The 13845-nt window shown below is 47.6% G+C and overlaps 4 protein-coding genes across 4 annotated transcripts; 3 read left to right on the forward strand and 1 right to left on the reverse strand.

Annotated features, from left to right (window-relative positions):
* Nucleotides 1-251: 251 nt before the first annotated feature.
* Nucleotides 252-1538, forward strand: BX661DRAFT_132399 (Glucanosyltransferase-domain-containing protein; the record flags this gene model as incomplete). Its single annotated transcript, XM_051532596.1, has 1 exon — nt 252-1538. A coding segment is annotated over one exon (1287 nt), but the record flags the coding sequence as incomplete, so codon positions are not given.
* Nucleotides 1539-2113: 575 nt separating this feature from the next.
* On the forward strand, nt 2114-5547 carry BX661DRAFT_203377 (armadillo-type protein). Its single transcript, XM_051538527.1, has 2 exons — nt 2114-2430; nt 2551-5547. The coding sequence occupies exons 1-2, from the start codon at nt 2296-2298 to the stop codon at nt 5362-5364; spliced, it is 2949 nt and encodes a 982-aa protein (XP_051394142.1). The 5' UTR covers nt 2114-2295; the 3' UTR covers nt 5365-5547.
* An 88-nt stretch (nt 5548-5635) lies between these two features.
* Nucleotides 5636-9800, forward strand: BX661DRAFT_193034 (uncharacterized protein; the record flags this gene model as incomplete). The annotated part of the gene is made up of 8 exons (XM_051537749.1): nt 5636-6145; nt 6249-6362; nt 6501-6581; nt 7166-7228; nt 8174-8291; nt 9314-9395; nt 9424-9494; nt 9604-9800. The coding sequence occupies 8 exons, from the start codon at nt 5636-5638 to the stop codon at nt 9798-9800; spliced, it is 1236 nt and encodes a 411-aa protein (XP_051394143.1).
* A 226-nt stretch (nt 9801-10026) lies between these two features.
* Nucleotides 10027-11683, reverse strand: BX661DRAFT_64926 (uncharacterized protein). The gene has a single exon (XM_051539366.1). The coding sequence runs from the start codon at nt 11520-11522 to the stop codon at nt 10263-10265; it is 1260 nt and encodes a 419-aa protein (XP_051394144.1). The 5' UTR covers nt 11523-11683; the 3' UTR covers nt 10027-10262.
* Nucleotides 11684-13845: the final 2162 nt, after the last annotated feature.

Here is a 13845-nt window from a genome sequence, read left to right on the forward strand (position 1 = left end):
ATGCCTTTGTTTGCGCACAGTAGATTATTTATTTTTATTTCTTTGTTTTGAGTGAGGGAAAAAATGCACTATGAAAATGTGAGAAACACATCTTTGCTTTTCCCATCTCTTTTCTTCTTTCCTCCTTGCCTATTATATTTATCACCTTTATCCGTATTAGCACCCACCATCACCTATCCGCCCTTTAATCCCTTCTTCTAATTTACACCGAAAAGAGTAGCCGGACTATGAGAATCTCCCTTTTCGCGACTGCCAGTATTGGCGCGCTGTGCGCGGCCACAACAGCACTCGCCATCGACCCCATCATCATCAAGGGCAGCAAGTTCTTCAACGAGAAGACGGGGGAGCAGTTCTACTTCAAGGGTATCGCCTACCAGCCGCGTACGGGCCTCAAGGGCGACAACCCCGACCCCCTTGCCGATACCGTCGGCTGCAAGCGCGACGTTGAGCTGTTCAAGGACCTGGGCATCAACTCCATCCGCGTCTACGAAGTTGACTACAACAAGAACCATGATACGTGCATGAAGCTGCTCTCCGACGCCGGAATCTACCTGTTGCTTGACATGCCGTCACCAAAGTACTCGATCAACCGTCTCGACCCCTACTGGGACCACGACACGATGGGCCACTGGGCAGCCAAGGTCGATGCCTTCTCCAAGTATGACAATCTGGCTGCCTGGATTGCCGGAAACGAGGTGGCCAACGACAAGGACACCACGTCGTCGGCTGCGTTCGTGAAGGCTGCCGTTCGCGACATGAAGGCATACTTGAAGGCCAAGGGACTGAAGACCCCTGTCGGCTACGCCGACAATGACGACATGGACATCCGCATGAATCTGATCAACTACTTTAACTGTGGGAGCGAGGAGACCCGCGTTGACTTCTATGGGATTAACATCTACCGCTGGTGTGGCGACGAGACTGACTTCAAGACCTCTGGCTTCGCAGACGTTACCAAGAACATGACCGATTACAAGATCCCGTCGCTGTTGACCGAGTTTGGCTGCAACAAGATACGCCCTCGCACCTTCCCCGACGTCAAGTCGCTGTACGGATCCGACATGAACAGCGTTTTCTCGGGTGGCATTATGTACGAGTTTACCGAAGAAGACAACGAGTATGGTATTGTCAAGGTGTCCTACGGCAGCTCCAAGGTTGAGAAGACCGAGGACTATGACAACCTGAAGAAAGTCTACTCCGGTCTCTCGACCAAGGGCGTTAAGATGTCTGACTACAAGCCCGGAGGCAAGGACAGTATCTGCCCCAAGGTCAGCGACATATGGGAAGTAAAGTCTGATGTGCTCCCTCCCACGCCGTCAGCTGCCCGCTGCAAGTGCATGATGGACTCTCTGGGCTGCACGCTCAAGAGCACCGAGCTGTCCACCACCGAGGGCAAGGTTCTCGGCGAGGCTATCGGAAACATCTGCGGTCTGACCAGTTGTAACGAGATCTCCTCCAACACGAGCAAGGGCGGTTATGGTAACTATGTCGCGTGCTCGGCTGTTGAGCGCTCCGCATGGGCTATCAACCAGAACTACATTAACACTCGGTACCTGCAGTGCACAATTGATGGCATCGAGACTACCACCATCAAGTCGCCCAAGCAGAGCGACACCGATGTATGCCTCACCCAGAAGGACGATATGGGCAATATTGCCGCGCCCCTGACTCCTTATGATGATGATACTATTGACTCCAGCTCTGATGAGGATGACTCTGATAGCAAGAGCGGTTCGTCGAGCTCCAGCAAGAAGTCCTCGTCCTCATCTTCTTCGGCCTCCACCAACGCCAAGCCCCTCTTTGGTCTGACCCAGCTGGTTGCCGCGTCCGGTGCCATCGCAGTGATGCTTTCTGCCTTCTAATAGCCAGTTTACGCCTCATTTCTTTGAATCAAAACACCCAACACCACATTTATAAGCCATTGTTATTATTATTACTTGTATCATTTCGGGTCTGCTGTTATTATTTGTTTTGACCAAGAAAAATAATAAGAGGTTCATAGACGGAGATCACCGTCCCATTTCAAGCAGTCTGTAAATTTTAAATGCCCTTTTTGAAGTCGAGCCACCCGCCACGAGCCTTTGCTTCCCATTTTTGACCACTGCATAGCATATTATAGCACACCATACCACTCACAAACCCAACAGCAAATCTTTCGCCTCTGTTTTTCTTCTCTTTTGTTTGCCATTTGGTTTTTTAATAGAATTTTTTCATTTTTTTTACCGCATTCCGGCCATAATTCAGTGGACCTTTTCCCGCCTCTTTGGTTTGTACCGGTGACAATAACATACGACCATGACGATGCACAACAAACAGGCAGTCATCGCCATGATTGAGCAGGCATCCTCCCAGGACCCGACGCAAGTGGCCCAGGCCGAGCAGAGTCTCGGTAGGTGGGAAACAAAACCAATGTTCTACGCTACACTATTTGTAAGTGCACCTTACTCTGTGAAGAGTCCGAGTCAGCAGAAAAAGAAGGCAGACCACAGGCACAATCATACATAGTCTTACCAAGTGTATTTTACCAAGTATTTTTTCATACTCGTATAGGATATTTTCGCCGATCGATCGTTGCCCATGCAAGTGCGCTGGCTGGCCATCATCAACCTAAAGAACGGTGTCGAAAAGTATTGGAAAAAGACTGCGCAGCACGCCATCCAAATTGAAGAAAAGGAGCTAGTGCGCCCGCGCCTTCTCGATGTTTTGGATGAAGAAAACCCGCAGATTGCTGTGCAGTACTGTGTGACCATATCGCGCATCGCGCGCTGGGAGTTTCCGAGAGTGTGGCCAGAGTTTATCGATGTGCTGATGGCCCGAATCAAGCACATTGCTGTTGACAGCGGATCGGCCGCCCGCGGCTATGTGACAGAGCATAATGCACTATACACGCTACATCTATTCATCAAGACGCTGTGCCAGCGGACACTGGCAGCCGAGCGGCAGGCGTTCAGGCGACTCACGCCGATGGTGTTCTGCATTGTGGCGCCGATCTATGCCGAACGTATCAGACAGTTTAACGAAGTTTTGCGGGCGGGCAACGGTAGCGAATTGCACGCGTTGTTAAAGTCTATCAGACTGTGCATCAAGACACTGCGCCGGCTGCTGGTATTCGGGTACGAGAAGATCGAGGAGGCGGACCCTGCCGCACAGGAATTCTATATGGCGACTGCTGGGCACCAGGCTGCGTTTTACAAACTATTTGCCGACCTGTCAGCCGAACACCGCGACTCTGCAGATGGCCTGGTGCTGCGGAAGATCGTGTTGCTATACGGCAAGCTGTACTTGGAGTTCCAAAAATACCATGCCTTGCGCTTTATTACCATGAGCTGCGTCAAACCGATGTTAGCGTGGTACTGGGCACAGATCCAAAGCGAGGCGCCCAAAATGATCTCGTCGCCTACCGATCCTGACAGCGCACAGGAGCTGACCCTCGAGCCATTGCTGATCCAGGGCCTGGAGCTATACAAGAATGTGGTCAAAAATTTTTTCTATGTCATTGATGAAGGCGTCGAAGATAAGGATAGCGCGGTCAAGCGCTGCAGGCAGGTCATAGACAATGATATCCTGGTGCCTGCGTTTATCACCCAGATGGCCGTGACGCTGATCAACTTTTATATTCCGCTCAAGGCCAGGGATCTGGAAAAGTGGGAGGACGACCCCGAGGCGTGGCTGGTCGAGGAGGACTCGGACTACTGGGCGTTTGATGTGCGCCGTAGCGCAGAGCGTCTGTTTGTAGATATCGTCGACCAGAATCGCTCGTTGATGGTGCCAGAGCTCGTCAATATGCTTCAGCAGGGCGTTATTGTGGCAAACACGGATGCTGCCTTTTACCAACGCGAGGGATTGTACTCAGCACTTGGCTTGTGCGCCAACCAGATTTACGACGGGATGGACTTTTGCCAGTGGCTCAAGGAGCATCCAGTGATCGATTCGCCCATGGGCGTGGTCAAGTGGCGTATTGCCTGGCTCATTGGAAAGTGGGTTCCTGTCAAGCTCCCTGTTGAAGAGCGCGGGTACGCATACTCGGTCTTGCTGCAGCTGGCCCAGCGCGGCGAGCCGCTGATTGTGCGGATGGAGGCGCTGGGCAGCCTTCTGCTCTGCGTCGATGACTGGGACTTTAACGCAGAGCAATTTGCCCCGTATTTGGAGGCCAGCATCGAGAGTATCACCAGTGTCCTGGGTGATGTTAACATGGCCGAGAGCCGGATGCGGATCGTCAACTTCTTGAGCACCCTGGTATGCCGCATGCAGCGCGAAATTGTGCCGTTTGCTGAGAACATCGTCAAGCTGATTCCGCCGCTGTGGCAGAGCGCCGCGCAAGAGAATCTGTACCAGACCACGATACTGAGCCTAGTCACCAAGCTGGTCGAGGCACTTGGCGCGCAGTCTGTGGTTCTGCAGCAGTTTATCGCGCCCCTGGTCCAGCACAGCATTGATCTGAACGATCCAGCGCACGTGTATCTGATCGAGGATGGCTTGGAGCTGTGGCTGGCACTTGTGCGCAACGCGTCTGCCTTGGATCCCAGCATAATGGCGCTGCTGCAAAATATTCCTAGTCTTCTGCAGTATGGTACAGAGACACTCAGAAAGATCCTAAAGATCATCGAGAGCTACGTGCTAATCGACGGTGCTGGGATATTTGCAGAAAGCGGCTTGATGCTTCTCTGCGCGCTTAACGACCTGGTTTCTGACAATAAATTGGCGGCTCGCGCCATAGCTGCTGGTTACACGACGCTGCATGTCATTGTGCAGTGCGTACCAATGGAGGCCTGCGCGCAGCCGCTGACACAGTCGAATCTTTTGTGGACTGCGTTTACGCGTATCGTGGACAAAAGGGAAACTGCGCAGCTATTGATATACCATGCTGTGTTTATGTCGAGATTGGCCGTCCATTATCCTGCTCTGTTTGGCGAGTTTTTGGCTTCCCAGGACGCTTCTCTGAGCAGCACGTTTACTGAAAACTGGATCGATCTGTACGACGATGTTGGCCAGATCACTCAACGCCGACTCTATGCTATCAGCCTGGCTGTAGCCATCGCGACCACCAATGATGGTATTTTGAAGAATCTGCCGTCAATGGTGCCAATCTGGAACGACATTATTTCCGACACTGGCTCGTCGCTGGTGTACTTTTCAGACGTTGACGACGATATGCCGGAAGGCTATGGTGAGGTCATGGTGGCCGAGAACCAAAGGCGCCAGAAGATGTTATCCAGCGATCCCGCGCACAAATTCGATATCAAGGAGGTTTTGGCTCAGAGCATAGCAGAATGTGAACGGCTGAACGGCCCCGAGAGGTTTCAAGCAATTGTCGCACAGATTGACGTGGTCGACCTGGAAGACCTGAAGAATCAGCTCAGCTGATTGCATTGATTAACAATAAAACTTTCTTCCATGAAAAAATGGCAATATGCGTCTGTCCAATTTCGTTTTTTCGCAGTGTTGTATTCACGTGACAATATTGCATAAAGCGATAAATACTTGCAAAAATGTCGAGTTTTGCACAAGCGTTTTTAGGGTGCATGCATTTAATATTTCCTTGTCTTTGTCAAAATATACACACCTTATTTTTCACTCACAAAAATACGATTCTATTGATCCACGCACACATCGCAAAAAATTACACGCACGCCAAATGAACACATACGGAGAAAAGTACGAGTCCCGGCAGAACGCAACGCGGGATGGCGATGCGCACGGTGTGCCAGCCAACGGCGGCAGTCGCAAGCGACCTCGTAGCGACGACGGAGAGGTAGACATTGACGATGGCGAGATTAAAGACGACGGTGACATTCTCGGTGATGAAGAAGAAGAGGATGACGATGAGCAGGTTCCGTCCAAGGGCGAGGAAAAAACGGCAGCAATGGAGCAACAACAAGGTCTGATTCGTTTCGAAGTGGTGTACAATGACAGCCAGGACGAGTCGATGCGGCGGCTGACAGAGCTGAAAAATATCTTCCAGAAGCAATTGCCCAAAATGCCAAAGGAGTATATCGCCAGACTAGTATATGACAGAAACCACTCGAGCTTGGCTATCGTCAAGGCGAACGGCCATGTGGTTGGCGGCATTACATTCAGGCTTTTTGAGCAGAGGGAGTTTGCGGAGATTGTTTTTTGTGCCGTGTCGTCATCAGAGCAAGTGAAGGTAAGGCATAATTGCATTAATTACAGTGATCGACTTGCCGTGATATTCGCATTATTGTACATAATATCTAAATCGCATTTCAAGTTTATAATTGCTTTTGTAGGGATACGGCTCGTTCCTCATGAACAATTTGAAGGATTATATCTCGGCCAACACTCAGGCCAGTCACTTCTTAACTTATGCCGACAACTACGCCATTGGGTATTTTCAAAAGCAGGCAAGTCTATAAACTATTCTATGCCATTGTTAATTGTATGCAACATGATCCTTTTGTGTTTTATGTCTCGCTAATACAAAAATCAATGTTTTATTTGTTTATGTGGGTAAAATAACAATTAAATGACATGTGCAATAGGGATTTACCAAGGAGGTCACATTCGATAAGCGCTTGTGGATGGGATATATAAAGGACTATGAGGGTGGCACACTGATGCAGGTATGTTTTTGCTTATTGAAAACAATGACCCCTTTGGGTTTGTGATTCGAATTTTATTGTTTTGTCAAATTTGCCTATTTTTTATATTCCCCGGCGCATGTTGAATATGCTGCAAAATTTGTTTACATGCATATGAGTGCAGGCATTGCATCGATATGTATACTGGCATGTAGGTATAACAACTTTGTGCCTGGGAAAATTATTTATTTTGCAGAATTTAATTGACCAATGTCAATATTTTTGTGTCTGCACCCGCCCTGCGCAGCCTGCCTGTTATCGTAGGGGGTGTGCTGCGTGATTGATCCTTTGCTCGAATAAATAAATTCTCCGCTGAAATCCTAGGTGCGACCTTGAAAAACACCACAATGAATATGAATTTGCCTGAACGAAAGAGTGTGGTTTAGTTTTGCCGTTGTCACATTGTCTGCCCGGCTCTTTAGTTGTTGGCATCAACCAAACTTTATTTTGTGAATTCTACCCTGTCGCATTCATTCTTTTCCATATTGGCAGATATAGAATAATTGTGAGTGTCTATCCAAAATGTCTAACATCAAATTTCAAATATTTATTTTACGCTTATGTAGTGCTCGATGGTTCCAAAGGTCGAGTACCTGAAGGTCAAGGAGATTTTAGCCAAGCAGCGCGAGGTACGTGATTTTTGTTTACTTATCTCTGTTTTATGCAAAATAGCTGGGTGGAAATATTGCTTGATTATCAACAGAATGTTTACAAACGTTACAAACTTTGGGTTATTTGCTTATTCTGCCCATGTTCCAAATTGCAGAAACTGCGTGAATCGCACGCCATATCTACATATTTGCGCAATATTGCAATTCTTGTCGCCAGTTTTGTTATCTCCACCTTTGACGCTCTGTTGCAAAATTTGTTTGTGCTTTCTGTCCCTTTAAGCAGGAAGGAAATTACATTACTGAGATATGAACGAAAATCCAAGAAATAACAAAACCAAATGAGCCAATCACTAAAAGATGGAAAATTCAAAATTCAAAACAATTTTTTCCTGAGTTCCATCATCTGATATTTTGCATTCTGTAAATTTATAATACAAAGTGCTAAAAATTGTCATGATATATTTTGCAAGCAGGCGCCTGCATGCATATATGCGACTTCCATTGTATGCTATATACGCACACCGTTTTATTTCCAATTATTGCACAATTGCATATGTGCTCTTGCACAATTGTATTTCTTGCTATTGCTGCGCATTCTCACGAATTCGCAATGCATTTCGGGATAGAATAAAGACACACCACAAGGCAACTAACGCGCCTGCATCCTTGAAATTCATAATACCCTGTCGATTATTCCAGGAGCATACCATCTCAGCCAACCTGTTTTCCGAGGCAACCCTATTTGGTTATTGTTTGTGATCATAACTGCGTAAATATTTTCATGTTGGTACGGCCAATACTGTATATTGTTCGGCTATATTTTATTCCACCCTTGTCAAATTCACAATTCTAAAAGTGCTGAGCTAATTACAACTAATTTTCTTTGTCTTTGTTTTTGTAAACAACATTATTCATTTGCGATGTACAACATGCAAATTAATACGCATTACGAGTCGAGTATAGGCTGTGCTGGAGAAAATACGAGCTAAGACTAGATCACAGATTGTCTATCCTGGGTTGACATGCTTCAAAGACAACCCTGAGATTTCGGCAGTTGACCCGTTCAGCATTCCTGGTGTTGGTAAGTTGTTGTTTTATTGCACTAGCAATTTGGCGGGCACACTATTATGTTGATGCCTATGCTATCATTATTTTTTATATCTTGTGGCGTGGGGGCGGCGATATCTTTTTTCTTTGCTTTTCCGCTTTTCCTGATTTTTCTCTTTGACAGTGGGACACACCACAAGGGCTCGGCGCATATTTGTGCACATGAGCTCATCTGCTTATTTTTTTAAGCACTGTCAGGATCGTGTGTTTTTTCTTGGCTCTCACTCCATTGCCGCATCCGCTTCAGTTGTTATTTCTGCAGTCGGCAAGCTTGCGGGGGGATGTAGTGTGAATGGTCTAAAAATATAAAGCGATAAATGTGGCTTTTTATATGAGTATTTCTGATTGCAGTTTTTTTATTGCAGCGCCGCATATTTCAGCAAGCTGTTTGTTCAAATAGCTTGTTATTTTTTGTATCTTCAAAGTTTGCCAGCACTATTTTTGTACAGATACGTTTATTTGAAGCCATTCGATTCCACGCATTATTTCCCCCGTTGGGTTCGTTCGTTGGCGTGATCAAGTTTGTATGTTCATACAATTTTCTGTCAATCATTCTATATTTCCACAATACACCCCCTAAAATTAAATGTCATTGGGTCATAACATATTGTTACCCCTGCGTGAAGGTCATCCCTTGTTCATTCTATTTCTTTTTGGTCATACTTTTCTCATTTCATTTCAGTTTGGCCTCTTTGTTTCTTTTGTCCCTTCCATTATTGTCCAATTGAGCTAGTCTGGTGGTGTTTTTATGCCGGTATATGCATGGCACCTCTATGGTGCATATTGCATGCGGGTCATTTTCTTAAAAAAATTCCAATGTCTTTTTCTCTTTATTGGACACACAGACATGATAAAAAATGTAAATGGAAACTTGTTTATTTTTATTTTTTTAAATATTATATTACACTTTTGGCAATTAGCCACCACGCCCAGACAAATAAATGCAATGCACGCTTGCTCTAATAAACTGATGCCTTGTTTTTCTTCTCCATGTAGCCGAGTCTGGTTGGACGCCTGAGATGGATGAAATCAGTCGCAGGCTTGCCCGAAGCAAGCTAAAACATGGCAGATCAATGTGGTGAGCGAGATGCTTGTGCACCCCTCAGCCTGGCCATTCCAAAAGCCAGTGACCGCCAAGAAGTTCCCGACTACTACGTCGTGGTCAAAGAGCCGATGGGTAAGTACTTTTATTGCATATTTTTATTTTCAAATGTTTGTGTTGTCATTGTCAGTCTTTTTGTTACTCAAAATGATTCAAGGCTCAAATTTCAAACTTTTCTGTGTAGATCTGATGACTCTGGAGACTAATACTGACGAAAACAAGTATCCGACTCTTGAGTCATTTATCGACGACACGCGCAAGATTTTTGCCAATTGCAAAAATTACAATGGCGAGGGGACGCGTTATTGGAGATGCGCCACCAGCCTCGAAAAGTTCTTTGACGATAAAATTAAGGAATGGAAGACCCGCTTGGCCAAATGATTGCAATATTGCCTTGCAAAGTCAAGCGTCTGCTTTGTGTTGCTCAGTTTGCCTTCAACTTTAAATTTAAATTTCAATATTTATCTTGACTCGAGCCCTTGTTATAAGACAATGAGAGTATACTTTTTTAAATGCCGCTGTGGATAATCAATGTTGGTATGCTAATGAAAATTGAGAAAAGGAACTATTGGTAAAAAAATTGGAGAGTACAAATTGAAAAATATGGATAAAAGAAAGTCCCAAGTAAATGTTTTCATGATGGATGGCAGTGTCAAAAGTCTTTGTACACATGCAAATAGAAATGCCAGTAAAATAAAGTAGTTTAGAATGTCAAGTGTGCGCTGGGCATGACCACAGAGATAGCAATGAGCTGTTGACACCACCTTTTTCAAATTCACATGTTTGCCGACCACGCAACAGCAGGCGGAGACAGCAGGCCGAGTCCTTGCGAATCAGTTGATGTCACTGGCGCACCGTCCAAGCTGTCCATGCCTGGCTGCGAGTGGTGGTACGACTGGCTACCATTGACATAGCCACCAAGGGAGGCCTGCTGCTGTTGGTGTTGCTGAGAATGTCCGTGGTGCTGGTGGTATTGCTGCTGCTGTCCAGCCGGGTAGTCCATAGGTCCGCGGCTGTCGTGCATCTGCTGGTGCTGTTGCTGATGGTGATGATGGTGATGATGATGCTGGGCCTGTGCCTGAGCTTGTGCCTGGCGTTGGTGGTCAAATGGATGGAGCATATGTGCAGGCGATGCCCCCATTGCATGGCCGGCAGACGGGTGCTGGACAACAGATGAATCAAATGGACGCATATGCGGTGCCTGGTCGCCATGGAACACATTTCCGGAGGACATGGAGTTGGGGAATGTCCATCGCCGGGGGTGTTGGGCGTCCAGTAGGCCGTGTTGGGAATTCCACTGACAAAGCCATTAGGCTTGATGTCAAGCTGCGGCGCTACGCCAACAAAACTGCTATTTACGTGCTGCTGCGGATCAACCATTTGATCAGCGCCCGGTAATAGTACTCGTCGCCGCGCGAAACGTGCACATGCTGCTGGGAGGCGGGCGTCTGCGAGTGCGCCGACTGCTGCTGGCCGTGTCCGGGCTGCATCATCAGATGGTATTTGGAGTACGGCTGGAATGACCCGCTGGCATTGCCTGAGATTGACGAGTCCTTGATTCCCGAGGAAAGCACGCTGGATGAGCCAACCATGGGGACAGTTCCAGATACAAAGCTGCCATCTTGGCTCGGGCCAGATGCCAAAGACCCGTTGGACGCAGCAACGCCGGCCGCCTGGGCCTCCTGCAGGCGCTTGTTCTTGGGCTTGCGTGGCTGATACTTGTAGTTTGGATGCAGCTCTTGTGCTTTTTTTTCTCCATTTCGGCCTGCTCCCTAAACTGATCCTGAATGGTGGGTCCTCAGACTTCCACATCTGGCCAATTATACATGATACGTCTTTGTTGGAGACACCGGGGTTATCACGAATGACCTCGGCCTGCTTGGCTTTGCGGTAGAGAATAAAGGCATTCGGGGGCCGCGGCGTGCGCTTGGGCTTGGTGACACGCCCGTTGCGCTTGGGCCGTGTGTAGGAGTCAAAGTCTTGCAGCTGTGAGGCCTGGAAGTTGAGGGCGCCAAACATGGGCTGGCCGTTTGAAGGCGAGCTTCCAAATGGCGTCTGAGGCGTAGAAGCATGCATACCAGGAATTGGCACAGTGTGGTGCATTGCTGGTGCTGGTGTTGGCCTTGAATGCCGTGGTCACCGCTAATATCAACCGGCAATGCTAAGTTCGCGGCAGCGGCGGCAGCAGCCATATCAAGCGACTGCTGATGCTGTTGCTGCGAGTGAACAGATGCAAGAGCTGCCTGCGGATGCCCGGCTGATACCAGAATGCTGTTGGGTCCATGCCTGATGTAGCCTGAGTTTGAAACTTGACCTGACCCGTGGTGAGGCGAGTCCATGTCGGCGGCGGAATAAATGTTGCGGCAGTTGCTGTCGTTGGGGTCAAACTCGTAAGGAAAGCTGCCCGTTGGACGCTGCTGGCCGATTACTCCGAGGTTGCCGAATTGAAGAGGCGCAAGCGATGTCTGCTGGTCGTGCGACACGTACTGTGCTGCAGGGTTGTGGATTTGCGACGGGGCTTGATAGAGCTGATTGTTTTCCTGGTGGGCCGAGTATTGCTGCTGAGGGCTTGTGTTGAGTGCGTTTGAAGAGAATGCAGGCGGGTACGCCGATTGTGTAGGGAGGAAGTGGGAGGAAGCTGAGCGTATTGATGTTGCTGAGACAAAGAGTTGGAGTCGTTGTAGCTAGACTGCTGCTGCTGATATTGCTGTTGCGACCCCAGATTGATACCAATATCGGGGTTATTATTATTGTTGGATATGATGGCCGATGTGGGTGACGATGCACTTCCAGGAGATTGTGCTGGAGAATGGCTGCTGTTTGTGTGGCTCATAGATGGTAAGTACGTGGAATGCTGGTGCTGTTGAAAGTTAGATGTGTGGTGGTTTGGTGAGACAAACAAGTGGCCCTGTTCCATCAGAATACGGATAATTGACGGTTAATGTAAAGAGCGAAGGCGGCAGCTATAGTTAGAAATAAAAAATAATAAATGCAAGAATAAAGTTGTTTTATTTAGCTGGCAAATATACTGGCACTTGTTTGTAAAAGGCGGGCGCGGCAGTTATATGATAGGTCGCCATATAATGACATAAAACAAATCAGAAAATCAACCAGGTGCAAAGACATGCCGCAAAAAGCGAGTCTAAAGCTTTCTTAAACTTGTGTTTGTACTTACCAGACAGAAACAAACAATAAAGATATACTGGTTACTGTACGCGCGTAGTGTAGCAGCAACTAATCAAACGGATGCAGACGAAGCGCAAAAGAATCAGTGCGATACAATATAAACAGGTATCGGTAATAGCAGTGTGGCTCTGGCGCTTGTTACTAGTGCCTGGTGTCGATACTGATGCAAGAGAATAAGGGGGAGATATTTTAAAGATAAAGGCGTGCGGGCTACGAGAACCTAGAACCTGGAGCAGCTAAGAGGGGAGAAAAGAGAAAAGCGGTATTGAAAATCAAATTGTTCTATTTGGTGCAGAATAAGAGGAGGTATTTAAGAGCTTGTCTCCATGCGTGATGGTTGTTGTAGTTGCACCGAGACACATCCTCCTTCCTACCGTGCGTATATAAGTTATTTTTTGTTTTGCCACCCCCTCCCCCCTAGATGCCAGGAATTCAACATGTTTTTTGATTTAGAAAAATGGCTTTTTTTGGTGAGCTTACACAGCCAACCACAAATAAACAATAGCCCAGGCGGACAACCCTGCTATACGAAAAACGTAAACAGGCGCAGCCGCAGGCGCTAGGCAGAGTGCTGCAAACCCACCCTTAATCCACCCCCCATTTCCAGCTGCTCATCCCAAAAAAGAGTGCATTGTACTGCCGAGGGAGAGAAGGGAGAGGCATGTATGCACTTGATGACCTGGGCATCTCGGGGGGGGGGGGGGGGGCTTCAAGCCGGATGCATACCCCCCTTTTTCATATTTTTTAGTTTCTTGTTGCGATGGCATACTCGGCTGTTTTGATATTTTTCAGCGGAAAATGAATAGAGACAAAAATAAGGGGTGTAACTACCCGGGGGACAAGCAGTGTCTTTTTTGTTATGCTCTTCTTTGCCTCTTCCATATTCCCACTTTGTTGCCGTGATATCAGTATAGTATCGAGGCGATACTGCATACTTGCGCTGTGCTTTTTTGGTCGCTGAGTTCTGACCATCCAGAAAGCCTCCCCTTTACAATACCCACGCTTCAATCAGCCGCCGGCTGGGATCGAGGCAGAAAATTTTTTGCAGAGCTGCACACAGCTGAGCGGGTGGGAACCGCGCTGCAGCTCCAGCTGCGTCCAAGCCATCGCTCTTGGTTGGAATATTTTGGCACTGCATGTTTTGAATCTTTTTGCTCGGCTGACCTTTTCCAAATATTGCCCATGGCATCACGCCCACACACTCTCTCTATCTTTTACCAAGCCTCTCCACCCGTCAAGC

The sequence above is a fragment of the Kickxella alabastrina genome, assembly GCF_025024165.1.
Source record: "Kickxella alabastrina strain RSA 675 chromosome Unknown BX661scaffold_3, whole genome shotgun sequence".
NCBI classification, from domain to species: Eukaryota; Fungi; Kickxellomycota; class Kickxellomycetes; order Kickxellales; family Kickxellaceae; genus Kickxella; species Kickxella alabastrina.

Coding starts and splice junctions, on each gene's coding strand:
- BX661DRAFT_203377 (XM_051538527.1), top strand. CDS start 2,296: ATGACGATGCACAACAAACAGGCAGTCATCGCCATGATTGAGCAGGCA. Junction 2,431..2,550: donor TGTTCTACGCTACACTATTT/GTAAGTGCACCT, acceptor ATACTCGTATAG/GATATTTTCGCCGATCGATC.
- BX661DRAFT_64926 (XM_051539366.1), bottom strand. CDS start 11,522: ATGCACCACACTGTGCCAATTCCTGGTATGCATGCTTCTACGCCTCAG.